The following is a 15,491-nucleotide window of genomic DNA, read 5'->3' on the forward strand; positions in this document are numbered from 1 at the left end:
TTCTATGAATGGAATGACCTGTACAAAACACGAACTTCTGTAAACCAAACCCAAAACCGTTACGATTTTAATTGTGCGGGAAATATCCTCAAGATGCAGTACAGATGGCAGAAACCTTTTTGGTCAAGTGTTTTAAACCAGGGTTGGCGCCAGGACCTGCCCGACGGAGGGGCTAAAGGCCCCGACGGGGGGGGGGCGCGCTAGTGGAGCGAATCGAGTCTCACTTGGCTGGGGGCCAGGGGGCGAAGCCCCCTGGAAGCCACGGATATTTGATTAATTATGGCGAATTTTTATTACTTATTTGATAGGCATCGAGATACTATAATATGACTTCATGTAGGCTATGCTTTCTAATGTTGACATCAGCTTCCAAAGCCAAAACATTTTGAATAAAGCAAGAAACAAAGAGTATGCAANNNNTCATGGTCGAGGTTGCTTCACCTATCACGATGTATTCCAACCATCATGAAGCTATCTAAATGAGCATTTGTCACAACAGAACGCCAACTATTTTTAATTAGTCTCATTGAATTATTATTATTATTATTATCATTATTATTATTGTCATTGTTATTGTGGTTGTTGTTGTGATGAAAAGTTAACACAAACGATATGGTGGCTAAACGAATATTACATGTAAATATTTGTTTGTTCCCTGACAAAATTTACCGTCTTCCCCGACGGGGGGGCTATGCTTCCCGACGGAGGGGCTATAGCCCCCCAGCCCTCCCTCTGGCGCCACCCCTGTTTTAAACCATCAACAGACCTGGAGACATTGACGATCTGCGCCTTGCTGCATTTGATAACAATACCCTCAAGATTGACTTTGGGAGAACAGCTTGTACCTCAACTAATGCAAGAAAACAAGAAGCTACTACCAACAGCAGCTGTGGGTTAAAGCCCCATTTAGAGATGCCACATCAATTATCAATGCTGAGAATTTTGGTTTTGTAAGGAGTGGCAGTTTATTAGTCCCTGATATTGTGATCTCGAAACCTGATGGCCTGCCAGTTCCCTGCACGTGTGGCAAATGTGCTCGCAAGAATTCGTGTCCCTGTAGAAGAGCTAGAATAAAGTGTTGCAAGTAAATGCAAGGGTGGCGATTGGGGGTCAGTGCATTTGTCCGAAGGTCCTTTGTTCCGAAGGACCTTTGGTCTGAAGGTCCATTGGTCCGAAGTAATTAATTCAATATAGACAAAAATATATTTGAAGAAAACACATGTTCGGGACCACCACGTAGTCTATATTGGCTAACAATATACAGTTATTGCTAGCATGACTTGTCAGCTCTCTTTACGTATATTTTCAAAAAATTATTAGAAATTGAAAAGATTCCAAGTGAATGGAGCGTAAGTATAACTTCCTAATGTTGAAACAGGAGACAGAAAAGATTTTAATAACAATAGGGGACTTCAAGTAATTTCCATCTAGTCTTTGGAAAATCTTAACTTTATTTACTTATGGCCGATGGGAGTTAACTACTTTTTTACTTTTACTAAGTAGACACATTAAAAGTGGCGGCGAAAGTGTTTTTTTTTACTCTTCTGGGGGGGGGGGGCAACAAATTTTCTAATGGAAATTTTTCCCTACCCCTGTGTCCCCCTGTAGTGCCGCCACTGCACATTAAAAGCAAAAGATGCACTAGACATGAATCGTATCATAGTAGTAGTTTTAATCCATAATACTACTGGTAATAGTTCAACTGAAATTCTCATTGGGAACCTCTCCCTATCCACGATAGAGAGAGGAATTTTACTGATGTGAGTTAGCCAGATTTTCGTACATTTCGTAAAGGAAAATATATATATTTTTTTAAATGGTGAGGCAGCGAAAATGGATGCGGGAGGTAACAAGAAACTAGCATTTTTTTTTTTTTTTTTTTTTTGGCCTTACATGTTGTTAGGGAAAATATTTTGGAATATTGTTTTAAAAAAGTGATCTTTCTTAATTTACTCCATAAATTGTAAGGAATTGTTTTACTGCCGTATAACCTGCATTCCTGGAAAAAGGGTAACAAATTCGGACCAACGGTACGCACCCGGTGACTGTTGTAAAAACCCATTCACTGAGTAAATGAATTTGAGACCAAAACCAAGTTTTTACAGTCAGTAGACATGGGAAACTTGTAAATAGGGTCAAAGGTCAAATATGGCATTTCCGGTCATTTTTTAAGCAAATCTCACCTTAGAACAAATAGAAATATGCATGGTCCAAACAATTTTAAAAAGAAAGCAACTCGCTACGACCAGCGGTTCTCTGCACATGGGAACCCTATTTTTTCACTCCAATTTGCATATTCAAGCTAATTTGCATATTAACTAAAATGTGACGGAGACGTAATTTTAGGAATTTAATCCTCTTGTCATGTGTGCTCATTTAGAAGAAAACCACTTCATTTGCTATTTTCTTATACCGTCAAAATACTCCTACCCTATAAAAAGGGGGCGTGGTCATTTAATTAAGGGCGTGGTCATTTTCGGGCTGTTCGTCCCGGATAGATATTTTGGCACACATCCCATGTTATTCCTGGGTTCATATTAGTGTATAGCAGTTGAGAAATTCTCTTCTAAATGAAGTGCATACAAATCTTGTCAGGTCCTCTACTATCATGGCAATTACTGTAAATAGGGAGCAAAAAGAAATTACTGTAATGTCATTTTTTTTTTGTTAACTTTATTCAATTTCGTATACAACTTGCATATCTTAGCCTTCCTAAAATAAAATTGAGAAAAAATACAACAAATCTTAATTATTCGAGCATACAGGTATTAACTTTATTCACAAATTAAACACTGAATTACAAAAACTTTTTAAGGATTCTGCATGTTTACAAAATATAATTGTCATTCAGTTACTCCATATGGTTATTTAGTCACCAATATGGTCAAACATTTATGGTCATTCCCTTGCTCCATATATGGATAATTAGTTATCAATGGTCAATGTTTTCCTATACACCAGCATCCTCCCCATATAATGACTTATAATTACTCCAGGTAGACTAGAAGATATTTATCACATGAAGTATTGTTCCCATCAACCTTCCATTGCATTGAGAACAAATCTAAATATATTTATCAAAGTATTCAGAACATTGACATAGTTAAACTGGATCTACTTTGAAATTCAGTTCAATGTGACATGATGGTTAAATTCATATTTTACAGTAAACTTAATATAGTATATATATGAGCAACATTGTAAAAAAAGCAGTATTTATTAACACAAGCCACAGAGTTAATACTGTACCTGTATATATCATTACTTACATTACCCATAAGAAATAAGCTAACTCGACTTAGGCAAGTAACTGTACATGGTAACTATAGCATGCAAAAACCATGTTAGTAAACACCCAGATATATTCTAGATAGCATGAAAATAACCATGACTTTCATCGGAGGGTTGGAGATGCAAAGTAATGGGTTGTCTTTTTAGGTTTATTACCACTTCTGCTACCAAACCTAAAAACAAAAAAAGCAACAATTAAGAAAGATTATACTTCAAAAAAAATACTGAAACCCAACCGACGGAGCTTCATCAGGTGCAATGACTACACCTGAACGATTGGATACTATGAACCGGGAATGAAGATACACACAAATTACCATATATCTTTGATGGCATTATCAAATATGACAGTGTGATACCCACCACCCTCCAAGATCTGTCTCTTATACACATCTAGATGTGTATAAGAGACAGCAAACGATATGGTGGCTAAACGAATATTACATGTAAATATTTTTTTTTATTTGTTTGTTCCCGACAAAGTTTATCGTCTTCTCCGACAGGGGGGCTATGCTTCCCCGACGGGGGGGGGGGGCTATGGGGCCACCCCTGTCAACGCCAAATTTTAAGAGGCTTTATGACATTTCTTGCTGCGTTTTTGAATTCCTTTCTTCGGATAGTGTAAATTATTGGGTTGATGGCTGGGCTAGTTGCTAGTTGATAGCAATCCAAAGAGAAACCATTCACTTTCAGTTCGTGTCGACAATTAACAACAAAATGAGAAAAGCAAAATAGTTGTAAAACATGGTGACGAACATGTTTATATACTGTCTCTTATACACATCTAGATGTGTATAAGAGACAGATCTATGGCTGAGCGAACAGGTACATCAAAACAGAAATATTTGATTATAATCGAGTAATAAATACATACTGTAGAGTATTTCTTACTTTCCAATTAAAATTGGTTTTTTATTTTTCTGATAACATTTCTTGCTGCGTTTTGAAACTCCTGTCGTCGGATGGTGTATATGACTGGATTCAAGACTGGACCAACTGACATTGCTGGATACAACACATATTCAAGTAGGTCTGGTAATTCGCAGCAAAATGATGAAAGCATAATAAATGCAAAATATGGTGTCGAACATACCATAAATGCACCAATAACAATCATTGTTGTTTTAGTTGCTTTCCATGTCACAGAGTTGGTTTTAGCCTGTCTAATATGACCAGGAACAGCATCATTTATCTGTCGAAATTGCTTTCGAGCTGTAATATATATTCGAAAATTTAACGCAATAATTGTAAAATAGATTACCAGACAAATTGTTTGATGAAGTATCGTGATTATAGTCAAAGAGAACCCTGTGTTTTTACATACTACAATAATTATGTCTGTAATTAAGTTTGGTACATCGGCCAAAGTTATTAAAGGAATTGCCCAAGCAAGGCATATAAAAAGCATAATCTTTTTAATTGTCTGAAAAGAAAATGGCCGAGTTATCAACAAGTATTTGTCTACAGACATCGCCAAAAGATGAGTCAACGATGTAACAGTAAGATACATCATTATTTTAAACAACAACGGACTTCTCGTTAAAATTAGCGTCATTACTAATATCATACTGGATATATAATCGACAATTGCAAGACTAGCAGTGAGATAATTGCTGTAAGTGCGAAGTGCAGGACATTTTAAGATTACTGCACAACAAAAATGTTACCAAGAAAACCAAATATTCCAAATAAACAAATGATTACATTCATAATCTCAACAGTGGGCGTCCCACCTGAAGCGTCCGTCATGTTATTCTCCATTTCGATACATTGGTCTACACTGATTCTAGAAACATGCTTACGGTAAAAGGACAGACCGCATATACACATGAAAATCTTGACCAACGGCTAATAAAGCTTTGGCTTTGTAAATAAAGCCACTTAAAGCAAACAATAATATCTAATATAGTGTCAGTTCCATATACTTAGGCGTCAATCATAAGAATTCACTAATAACTGATTTTCATTATTAAAAGTGTCACGTGTTACATAAGGTTTAATCTATGGATTTAAATGAATATTGTGATTGACACACGAGTACCTAGTGGTTCTCGATATTTACCGAATGGCGCATCCAAGAACTACAAAGCAAAATAATTTTAACTGAAGCAAAGATACTAGAAACACAAGATAATTTTCGCATAGCAAACAAATACAGTATTTCAATTTATATTTTCAATTATTTTGTATGATTCCTGTATGCTTAAATGTATTTTTAATTTTTTTGGCGTAACGTTGATCAACACCATCATTTAAGAGATTTTATCACATTCCTTGCTACGTTTTTAAAACTCCTGTTTTCGGATAATATATATAATTGGGTTGACGACTAAACTGATTGACAACAATAAAAATTCAAACCATAATAATTAAATAGCGTCGGAAGTTGGCAGAAAAATAAGAAAAACAAAAGAATTGTAAAAATGGTGTCGAACATATCATAAATGCACTAATCACAATCATTAATTGTTTTTAAGTAGGTATTTGTTGTTGTGCCTGCATTTAGACAAAAGCTCGGTTCTTTTGTTTAGTATTGACTGTTTGTCTGAATATATTATGTGAAGTTTTTCGGTTATGCATAGGTTGCAGCATTTTGTTTTTGGGGAGTAAGTCGATGCTCTGTCGATAATAGACCATTTGATATTGTAGGATGTGTTGCTGTCTTAATTCCCATACGTATTTGGAGAGTACGGTGCTGTTTCTGTGTTTTGGGGTGTTAAAAGTGTATTTGTGGTTTGTGTATCGGGTTTTGGACGACTAATCAGCGAGCGTCACTTAGTCAAGTGAGCAAAAACTTTTTCTCAGACATTTAAATTTCCTTAGACAGCTGGTTGTCAACGCGAAACATACATGAGCCTAGGCCTAGATGTCTGTGCTTGATAGATACCAAGATTGACACGAGCAGTGCGCATCAGTGACTTTACATTTGCCGACAATGAGGTTGACTGAATGCGTCTTTTCCCTCTTCATTTGGGAGCGAAATACAGAGGCTTTTACCCCGCCTGTTCCACGAAATAGATTAACACTATGAATATATGATTCATTTGCATACCGCCTACCCTGAATTCTCTTTCTTAAAGAAGGTTGATAGCAAAGAAAATGTTCGCCAACAAGCTAAGTCTAGCTGCCATTGTCTAAGGTTTTCGTGACTTTGTGGGCGGGGCTTCGTGTTCTTGTCAACATGTCAATTCTAAACTGCCTTCCTCTTTTCTGTGTCTTCATGCGCATTAAATGTACAATAATTAATTATTGATATAATACTAACATAATATTTACATGATTAGTTAATATACAGTATTTTATTTGTAATTTAATAATCCAATTTTTAAATTAATTAAACAGGAACATAGGTCTATTCCTTATATTTAATAATAATAATTTTATAAGGGTTTTAATTTTAATTGCTCATTGGGTCGTATGTAGTTTCCTTGTTAATTTGATGTGGCCGGCAGTAGTTCCTTGTTAATTTGATGTGCCCGGCAGTGTGTATTCATGTTTGTTTAATCGCGTGTGAACACAAATTTTCCTCGGCAAAGTGGTTACCTAGTTACCAGTTGTTAGTAGTTGCCGTTAGTCGGCGGTGACATAAGCGCTCTCGGTAACTAGTTCTACGTGACATAAGCCTAGCTTTACAGTACATATGAAATTTTGTTTTTCTACTTTTGTAATATAAGTTAAGTTTGCATTCACTGTACTTTTTATGTTGTGTTTGGAAAAACGAATAAAACAAACAAACAAACAAAATAAGATACAAAATGCAACTTACCTGAGTTTTCCCCAGGGGTTCCAGCATTGTTGTTGGCTATGATATTGTTGCTGCCTCCATGAACATTTTCTGTGTCAATATTTATGAAGGCTCTCCAGAAGTCAGACGGTAAAGACATTAGGAGGTGAATAACCTAATACAATAATTAACAGAATATAAAACACCGGGTTATTCCAAAAGACATTTAGGAGGTGAATAACCTAATACAATAACAAACAGAATATAAAACACCAGCTCATTCCAAAGTCCATTAGGAGGTGAATAGCCTAATACAGTAATAAACAGAATATAAAACACCGGGTCATTCCCTACTTTCTTAAAATTTGCTCAAATTTCATTTTGGGGGAAATTTAGGCTACAAAGGCAAAATTTCTAATTTTTGTTAAAATAGAGAAAGATTGATTTATATAACTGATTGATTAATTTATACTCCTGTAGGTTAGATTCACGAATTTTGAAGAGGACATAAAACATCAAATAACCACAGTTAAAATTATGGGATTGGAATGCCTTAATTGATGATAACCTAGAATTTTAACTTACAGGAAGAAACAGTCTTAATCAACTCTTAGTCTGTGTGATCATTGCATTATTCCAAGGCAAGGAATTTTAATCAAACAGATTTATTAAAACAAATAAGAAACCCTCGTAATTTTATTTTAGGGTGAAATCTAAATAAATAAATTTAAATTTTATTCTCTACAAATTTCTTCCGCAATTAAATTAGCAACATATTTTTAAAAGTGTCTTGAAGCTTTGCATATGTAATTAACACTGATGAATCTAAAAATATTATCGCAGGCATGAGCGAATCCACTTGCCCGACAAAAATATTTTTTACGGTTGGACAACAAGAATTTCAGGGACCACTTGTCTGTGGACAAGCACTTTTAGAATAGGCTACTTAACCAAGTAATGCGTAATGATTTCACAGTATTTATAAAAAGTCCGACTCGACAATACGCAGCCTATTTTATTAACAAGTTGTCGGCGCACAAGGAGATATCGAACATAAAACCGAGACTAGGCCATGGTTACGCACTGCACTGCGTGAATCAACACTCCCGTGATTTATGGACGGTTCAAAAGAAAAAATGTAGGCCTAACTCAATATTAAATTTGTTATTTTTTGCAGTAAAAATTGAAAATGAATTCTTTATTGTTAAATGTTAACCAGGTCTGTCGTAAGACCCACAGCAGGCATATATTTTCGCACAATATACCTGTTAGCTGACAGCCGTTTAGGCCTGCTGCACACGGTCTGTTTACAATATAAATTCGCACTGGTCTAGTCTATAAATACCAGACATATTTAAAGACTTTGGGCACACAGCCATTAGTTGATTAGTTGAGTTGGACTAGTAATTACTTTCGAGTACGAATATGAACAGCAGCCATTAGGCTGACCTTAAAAAATGTGTTTGCGCGTGTGGGGAAGGCAAACTAGACAGCCTAAGAAAGGGTAGTTAAATTGGGATTTAAAGTTGTTAGAATAATTAAAAAATCATTCACTTCTAAGTGATGGAGATAATGTGCATATAAAATCCAAATCTTGAGGGTTTAGGGCCAAATGAATCATTTCCCATCTCAAAAATTTTGCCGTCTCAGAGATTCTCAGGAAGGGATTCGTCCCCTCGGCCCATCCTCAGAGTTTTATTATATATTAGGCCTACAGTGCTTTTCTTTCGTTGAGAGGTAAGCAATTTTATTTATTATACAATAAATAAAATCAGGATGTCTGAAGCTGTAAAATATTGGGCCCAGAAATCTGTCACTGCATTTTGAAAATATGAGCCGATTTCCACGGATATTTTTGCAGAAAATTGAGGCCTTCATAGTAGGAACACAAGTCCTTACAATTCTGGGCATCTATTTTCCTAGGGGTTTTCCTGTGCAATATGAATTTTGTTTGTATAGTCCACAAAAAGAAACACATTTTGAAGTTAGTATTCATTGATTAAGATACTGCAAACGGGTACAAACATACGATATGGCCACACCCTCCCATTATCCAAAATAAGGTCATAAAACACAGTCGGTCCTGTCAGCCTGTGGCTGAGAACTGTGTATCGTGGGAATCAACCATGCCTGAGAATCTTTTACTTGCAGTTGTCGTGACGATGGCTTTTAAACACGCAATAAGAAAACGATCAACACACTCCTACATACATAATATCATTAATAATGTTTATTTTATTTGAATTTCTCCATATCATACATTATTGAAATTCTATCAAATTAAAAAAAGAAATATAATTGGATTAAAAAAGAAAAACATTGTTGCGTGATCAATGCCATATGCATGTAGGCCTATTAATGCTGTAGGGCCATAGCAAAAATACTTAGTTTGTGTTATTTTTTATGATTATTGCACAATAATATTGGGACAAGTAAAATTGTCTTCAGGACAAGTGAAAAACTATGAAATTCCCTCATGCCTGTATCCAAATCCAAATTAAACGTCTACTGAAAAAGAGTAGTAGAAACTTGTTTTGAGTTCTGTTTCATTTCAGGTTGATTCCAATTACTTTGTAAGGATTAAGGCGATAATGCAGACATGCCAACCCTATAAGGCCAACAAGAGGAGTCTGAAAACCCTTTGAGAGGAGTTTTGTGAATTTGAGGGGAGTATGTTAAATCGCTATCGGAAAACAATTTTTTTCATAAGCATATGGTGCCAATGTGATCGGACAGCAAAATATAGCCACGAGGTTTAAATTTTTCATTTATTATTACAAGATAATAATCAGTATGGTTATGGTAAAAATATTAATATCAACTTACCTGTTTTTGATTAGATTTGTAGTAGATCATCATAATAAAAAATAATAGAAACAGGATTTCAATAAAAAAACAAAACAAATTGCAACAAATTATCAGTTTTTGTCTTTTTATATTTAATGTCTTAAACATCAACAAATCATTGGTTACATTACAGGTGAATTTCAATCTATTTCTGTCGTTGCCTTTTTCAACAATTCATTACTTGGCTGTACAGTTAAGCCATGTGCAGCTTTAGCTCTATTAAAGAGCTTATGAACAAGAAGGTTGCTTAGAGTGTCAATAGCCATGTTAGATCTTGATTCAGGTTTGTTTTTTCTTACTATTAAAATAATGGCTCACAGTCAGCATTACTATGGTAGATTACCAAAATACATTCATCACAAAGGCAAGAATCTCATACTTTTTGTTGCCAGTAGCCGTGTCAATTACCTGACCAATGGAATGCCAGGCTTTATCAATCCTAGATTCTCTGAAAACCTCTTCAGGTAGTGAATCAACTTGGTATTTCAACTCATTCTTCACTTCATCCAAATTACTGTTATTTGGTAAAAGACATGGGAACCTCTTGATGAAAAACCGGAGTGAAGAAAACACTTTCTGGTCCCTATTGGTGATGTCCACTACATCAACATTCAATAGAACAGGATCCTTATAGGGAAATTTCTGCAACATGTAATCACATGCAGCAACAAAATATTGTCTGACACTACTGTAAAATGTTTTCAAATCAATTTCTCTTCTGTGTATGTCAATGTAATCTTTTACTTCAGAGCCAACCATTAATTCATTATTATTTTTCTGGTTATTTTCATCTTTATATGCTACCTTCATGACACAATCTGCCTGCAATATACAAATAGGCTTAACAAATCTTAACATCATGTTTTTTAGCTGCTCAATTAAGACACTATGAACATATGGAATACATGGTTCCTCTTTCTGCATATAAATATTGGCAGAGTTAAACATTGGAATTGAATGCTTCAAAAACAGGCAGTAAAGTTTGGTATGGGGGTCGCTCAATGAGTTTCTTGCTCAAGTAGCTCTGTCAGAGACAGTAGTTGATGATTTCTGTTTAGTAGTAGCAGTAGAGGCATTTAGTTTCTTAGCAGTAGATACTTTTGGTTTGGTAGCAGTAGATGCAGTGGATATGGTAGCAGTAGGAGCTTTGGGTTTGGTAGCAGTAGGAGCTTTGGGTTTGGTAGCAGTAGGTGCTTTGGGTTTGGTAGCAGTAGATGTTTTGAGTTTAGTAGCAGTAGATGCATTGGATATGGTAGCAGTAGATGCTTTGGGTTTGGTAGCAGTAGATGTTTTGGGTTTGGTAGCAGTAGATGCAGTGGATATGGTAGCAGTAGGTGCTTTGGGTTTGGTAGCAGTAGATGCTTTGGGTTTGGTAGCAGTAGATGTTTTGGGTTTGGTAGCAGTAGATGCAGTGTATATGGTAGCAGTAGGTGCTTTGGGTTTGGTAGCAGTAGATGCTTTGGGTTTGGTAGCAGTAGATGCTTTGGGTTTGGTAGCAGTAGTTACCTTATGTTCGGTAGCAGTAGTTGCCTTGTGTTTGGTAGCAATAGCTGCTTTAAATGCCTTGTGTTTGGTAGCAGTAGATACCTTGTGTTCGGTAGCCTTCTTACCTGAAGTATTTGTACTTTGACTAGATTTACTTGTACCATCCTTACTTTTGGTAACTCCATTCAAATATGTTTGTAATGGCTCCCACTGTTGTAAAAGTCTGTCAATACATAAGCCAAGAGAAAGCCATCTTGTGGAAACATGCTTCAAAATCTTTCGTACTTCCATTCCATGCAATGTCTGCAGGCTTTTCAGTTCCATTTGTCTTTTATTAATTTTCGCCAGGTAGTAATAAATATCGATCAACAGTTCATCAATTCTTATCGGTAACTTTTTTTAAGCTTTCTCTGCAGCAAGATGCATGAGATGGCATGTGCATCCCATCACAAAAATTCCTGGAACTTCTTTTTTTATAAATGAAACAACACCTTTATGTACTCCCAGCATCACTGATGCATAATCTGTAGCAAAACTGACACAATTACCCCACTGAATATCCCGTTGCATTAGTTCACGATCCATTATTCTAAATACATTTTCGCCCGTCGAGGCTGAAGGGCATTCCTCCAATGAGAAGTACACAAATTACTCCACCAACTGACTCACTAAAATATCGTACTAGAACAGGATAAAGTTTTGTATCACAATAATCATTACTACCATCAGTAGCCAGGCTATAAGGCTCATCTTTCAATGCTGCAGCAATTTCTGAAGAATCCTCATGGGCTAACGTTTCTAAAATGAATATGGTTTTGGTATGTCCACAACCATAGTTTTTGGCTACTGGACTTGATGGGAACATGGTTTTGAATAATTTCCCAGCATCATCGGAAACAGCAAGGGGAATATTGTGCTCAACTAGAAAATTGGTAAACGTTACCTCTGCTCGTATGGTTGATAAATCATCATTACTACCATGAATAAATCCAGTTATCTTGGGAGTACTCTTCCTAATATCGGCATGTTTTAAGTGGCGTTTTGACTCACAATGACGTTTAACGTCAACAATACCGCCGTGCGCCACTTGGCAACGCTGCACAAATCACACCTAGCGTAGGCCTTACCTACTTTTGATTGCGAAATGACAGGATACAGTTTTTTGTAACTGGCCTGAAATGTTTGCCTGTGTTTAAGCTTTTTTTTTTTTTGGAGGTGGATCATCGTTTAAGCTTTTTTTTTTTTTGGAGGTGGATCATCAACAGAACTGCTCATTCTTCGAGCACTGCCTAGGTCTGAGCCTACATCCATGTCGCTCTCATTATCGGACTCCATTTTTTAGTATACTCACGGTTTACTAGACCGTGGACTGCTATACAGGTCAGAGTGCATTGCAACTCTGACAGCGAATTGGCCAATGAAATTTGCTTTTTTTTCTAAATCAGTAGACCGTAGAGCGCGAATTACTTTTTTGTATACAGAACAGAGTGTAACCCGAAATCATTAGATCATGGAGCATGAATTACGTTTACACAGACCTGCCAACCCTTGGGTCATGAAAATCTGGAGATTTTTTTTTAAGAATCATAAAAAAATCTGGAGATTTACCAAAAAATCTGGAGGTTTCCAGAATTAATCAAAAGATGATGCAAGATACCACGTCACTACAAATCATTGGCCATTGGTGGCGACATTCGAATTGAAAACGGCTGCTTGTTTTTTGCACTGCAAAGCAAGCAGACAGCGAATACATTGAATAATGATCAAATCTATCAAATTATGCATAAATCAGAGAATTTTTTGGGGGGAGGGAGGGTGGCCTGTGAAATCGGGTGAAAATTACATTTTATCGGGAGAACTAGAGATTTATTTGTTTAAATATCGGGTGACACGCGACAGGATCAGGTAAGTTGGCAGGTCTGTTATTATACAGTTACAGATACATTTTGCTTCAGGACAAAATTGACTGGTCTTTTTCTTATCTAATCATAGAATTTTACTGTTCGGAAATGCGAGATTTATTTCAGCCGGTCGAAATGTGTAAAAAGCGGAGATTCTCGACTCAAAATCGGAGTGCGGAGTTTTGCTTAAATAATCGGAGTAACTCTGCTGAAATCGGAGTGGTTGGCATGTCTGGAAAATGCACTTTATAAAAAACAATGAAAGGATCAACTTTCACTTGATCTAACATTTATTGGTACGTCGTTTTAATCAATAGATAATCTCTACGGCAAGGCTATTGGAACTGAGCCTCCAATTATGAAATTTGTCTCCATAAAATGCCTCCAGCACCAAATTCTATCTCTACACTATATAGCCTAACATTTTATTTTATTTACCATCACCACCATACCTGCTATCACCATACCTGCTTACAACACCTTTAAAAAACACATCAAGCAACACATTTTAAACAAGGATTTATATTCCCCTTTTATTCCCCAAAATGCGTCCTGGACATTCATGTTGCCTCCGACCACTGGTCACGTAGGTTTTTCCAGCCTGGCAGTACGAATGGTTTAATAATAGTGTAGTTTTATATAGTGCACATATCCATCTAATGTAAGATGCTCAGGGCGCTTGATGTGTGGACTAGGAACTCGATCTATGACTTTCTTCGCCCCTAAGGGTCCCTTCATGTCTGTGCTACCCGGTAACCCGGTACCAGCAACTCTCGTTGTCCACCACAGGGGCTGTCTGTTCCAGTACACCGGGGTATCCCCCTACTCGTCTCGAAGGATGTACTGGGTTCTTTATAGTGCACACGAGCCATTGTATACACTGGGCCTACAGTTTATAGTCCTTATCCGAGAAGACTTATTCTACCACCAGAACCATAGGCGAGCGTGCCGTTCGAACCAGTGCCGATATTATGGCTATAGCTTGCGGCGTCCCTGCTAACCGCTTGGCATTCGACTCACCGGGTGTTGTGCTAGGCTATTCACAGGGTGTTGTGCTAGGCCTAGTTAATTCCTAGATAGCAATGAGTATTGTGTTTATTTCGTCCAAAATCGTTGTTTATTCAGTTTGTAGAAGTTGATTTTTGTGTTGCGGACCGAATAAACCGTCAAGAATTCCATATTGGGAGAGATTTGGTTTTTGGAAGGCCTTTTTTTAAAGAAAGAATAGGAATGATTTTGGGACTTGGAAAAAAGTTTGGTTTAGTGTAACATTCGGTTTTCTGGGTGGTCGGCAGGGATGTAGCCAGTGAAAATTAAGGGTGGGTATTAAAATTTTAAGGGTGGGTGCTGAATCTTGTGAGTATTTTTTCGCGTAGCGCCAACCGCATTAACAGTTATTAGATTGGGGGGGGGGAGGTGTGGTAATGATAATTATGACTTACTTTGTTTGGTTTAAATAAAGAGGTAAGTATACTGTGAGATGAGTGCAAATATTAAATTTTACTAAAATCACTGTTCTTTTATTGACTGAAAGTAACTTGTAAAGTTTTCTTTAATTTCTGTGTGTTAAGTTTATTTGTTATATTTTCATCTCGTATTTTTCATACGCAAATTTGATCCCTGAATAAGAAGGGTGATATTATGCACCTGTCAAACCTAGGCCTAGCTTTTTTCAAGAAATCATCGCACCACACGCACTGGCTGCCGCTAGCCTAGTCTCAGAAAACAACTAGGCCTAGCCTCCTAGATTATTCTTACAACAAACACATTCGAATCGAAGGTGCAGGAAAAAAAGACATAAATAGAACGGTCGATTTATTGTTGTATGTGTTATATTGCAAGAATTGTAAGTACATTAATGTAAAAAAAAATCGTTATTTGTTCAATTTCAAAACAAACTTTCGATTAACAAATCACAAACATTCAGCCTCTATCAACACACGCATGATGCTCCGATCGAAATTGACGGTGGTAGCTCGAGATTGGACTCCATTCACCAGACGTTTCCTTGCGAAGCACGTAGTTTTCGATTGTGAATTATTTATGCAGTATTGAATAAAGAAGTTAATAATAAAAAAATAAATACAATGTTTTAAAAAGTGTTGTTGTTTATTTATTTTAAAGAAACAATACTGATAATAATGTTCATATCTTTGGTTGGTCAAATATGAATTAGCAGGAGTTAATAAAGTGTTTACAGTATTGTATGTATTTGTTTATCTGCGTCTGCGTGTTCTGGAGGT

At 36.4% G+C, this 15,491-nt stretch overlaps 1 protein-coding gene across 1 annotated transcript in view; it reads right to left on the bottom strand.

The window, feature by feature from the left end:
• Window positions 1–2,656: 2,656 nt before the first annotated feature.
• LOC117107320 (rac GTPase-activating protein 1-like) overlaps window positions 2,657–15,491 on the bottom strand; it is a 52,128-nt gene continuing 39,293 nt past the window's right edge. The window contains exons 17-19 of the mRNA XM_033248965.1: window positions 7,058–7,190; window positions 6,179–6,293; window positions 2,657–3,464 (exon numbers count right to left, since the gene is read on the bottom strand). Coding sequence (XP_033104856.1) covers window positions 3,395–3,464; window positions 6,179–6,293; window positions 7,058–7,190 — 318 coding nt within the window. The 3' untranslated portion in view covers window positions 2,657–3,394. The remainder of the gene's footprint in view (window positions 3,465–6,178; window positions 6,294–7,057; window positions 7,191–15,491) is intronic.

Source organism: Anneissia japonica, unplaced genomic scaffold, assembly GCF_011630105.1.
Source record: "Anneissia japonica isolate Jap-2015-1 unplaced genomic scaffold, ASM1163010v1 scaffold1507_len60031_cov179, whole genome shotgun sequence".
NCBI classification, from domain to species: domain Eukaryota; kingdom Metazoa; phylum Echinodermata; class Crinoidea; order Comatulida; family Comatulidae; genus Anneissia; species Anneissia japonica.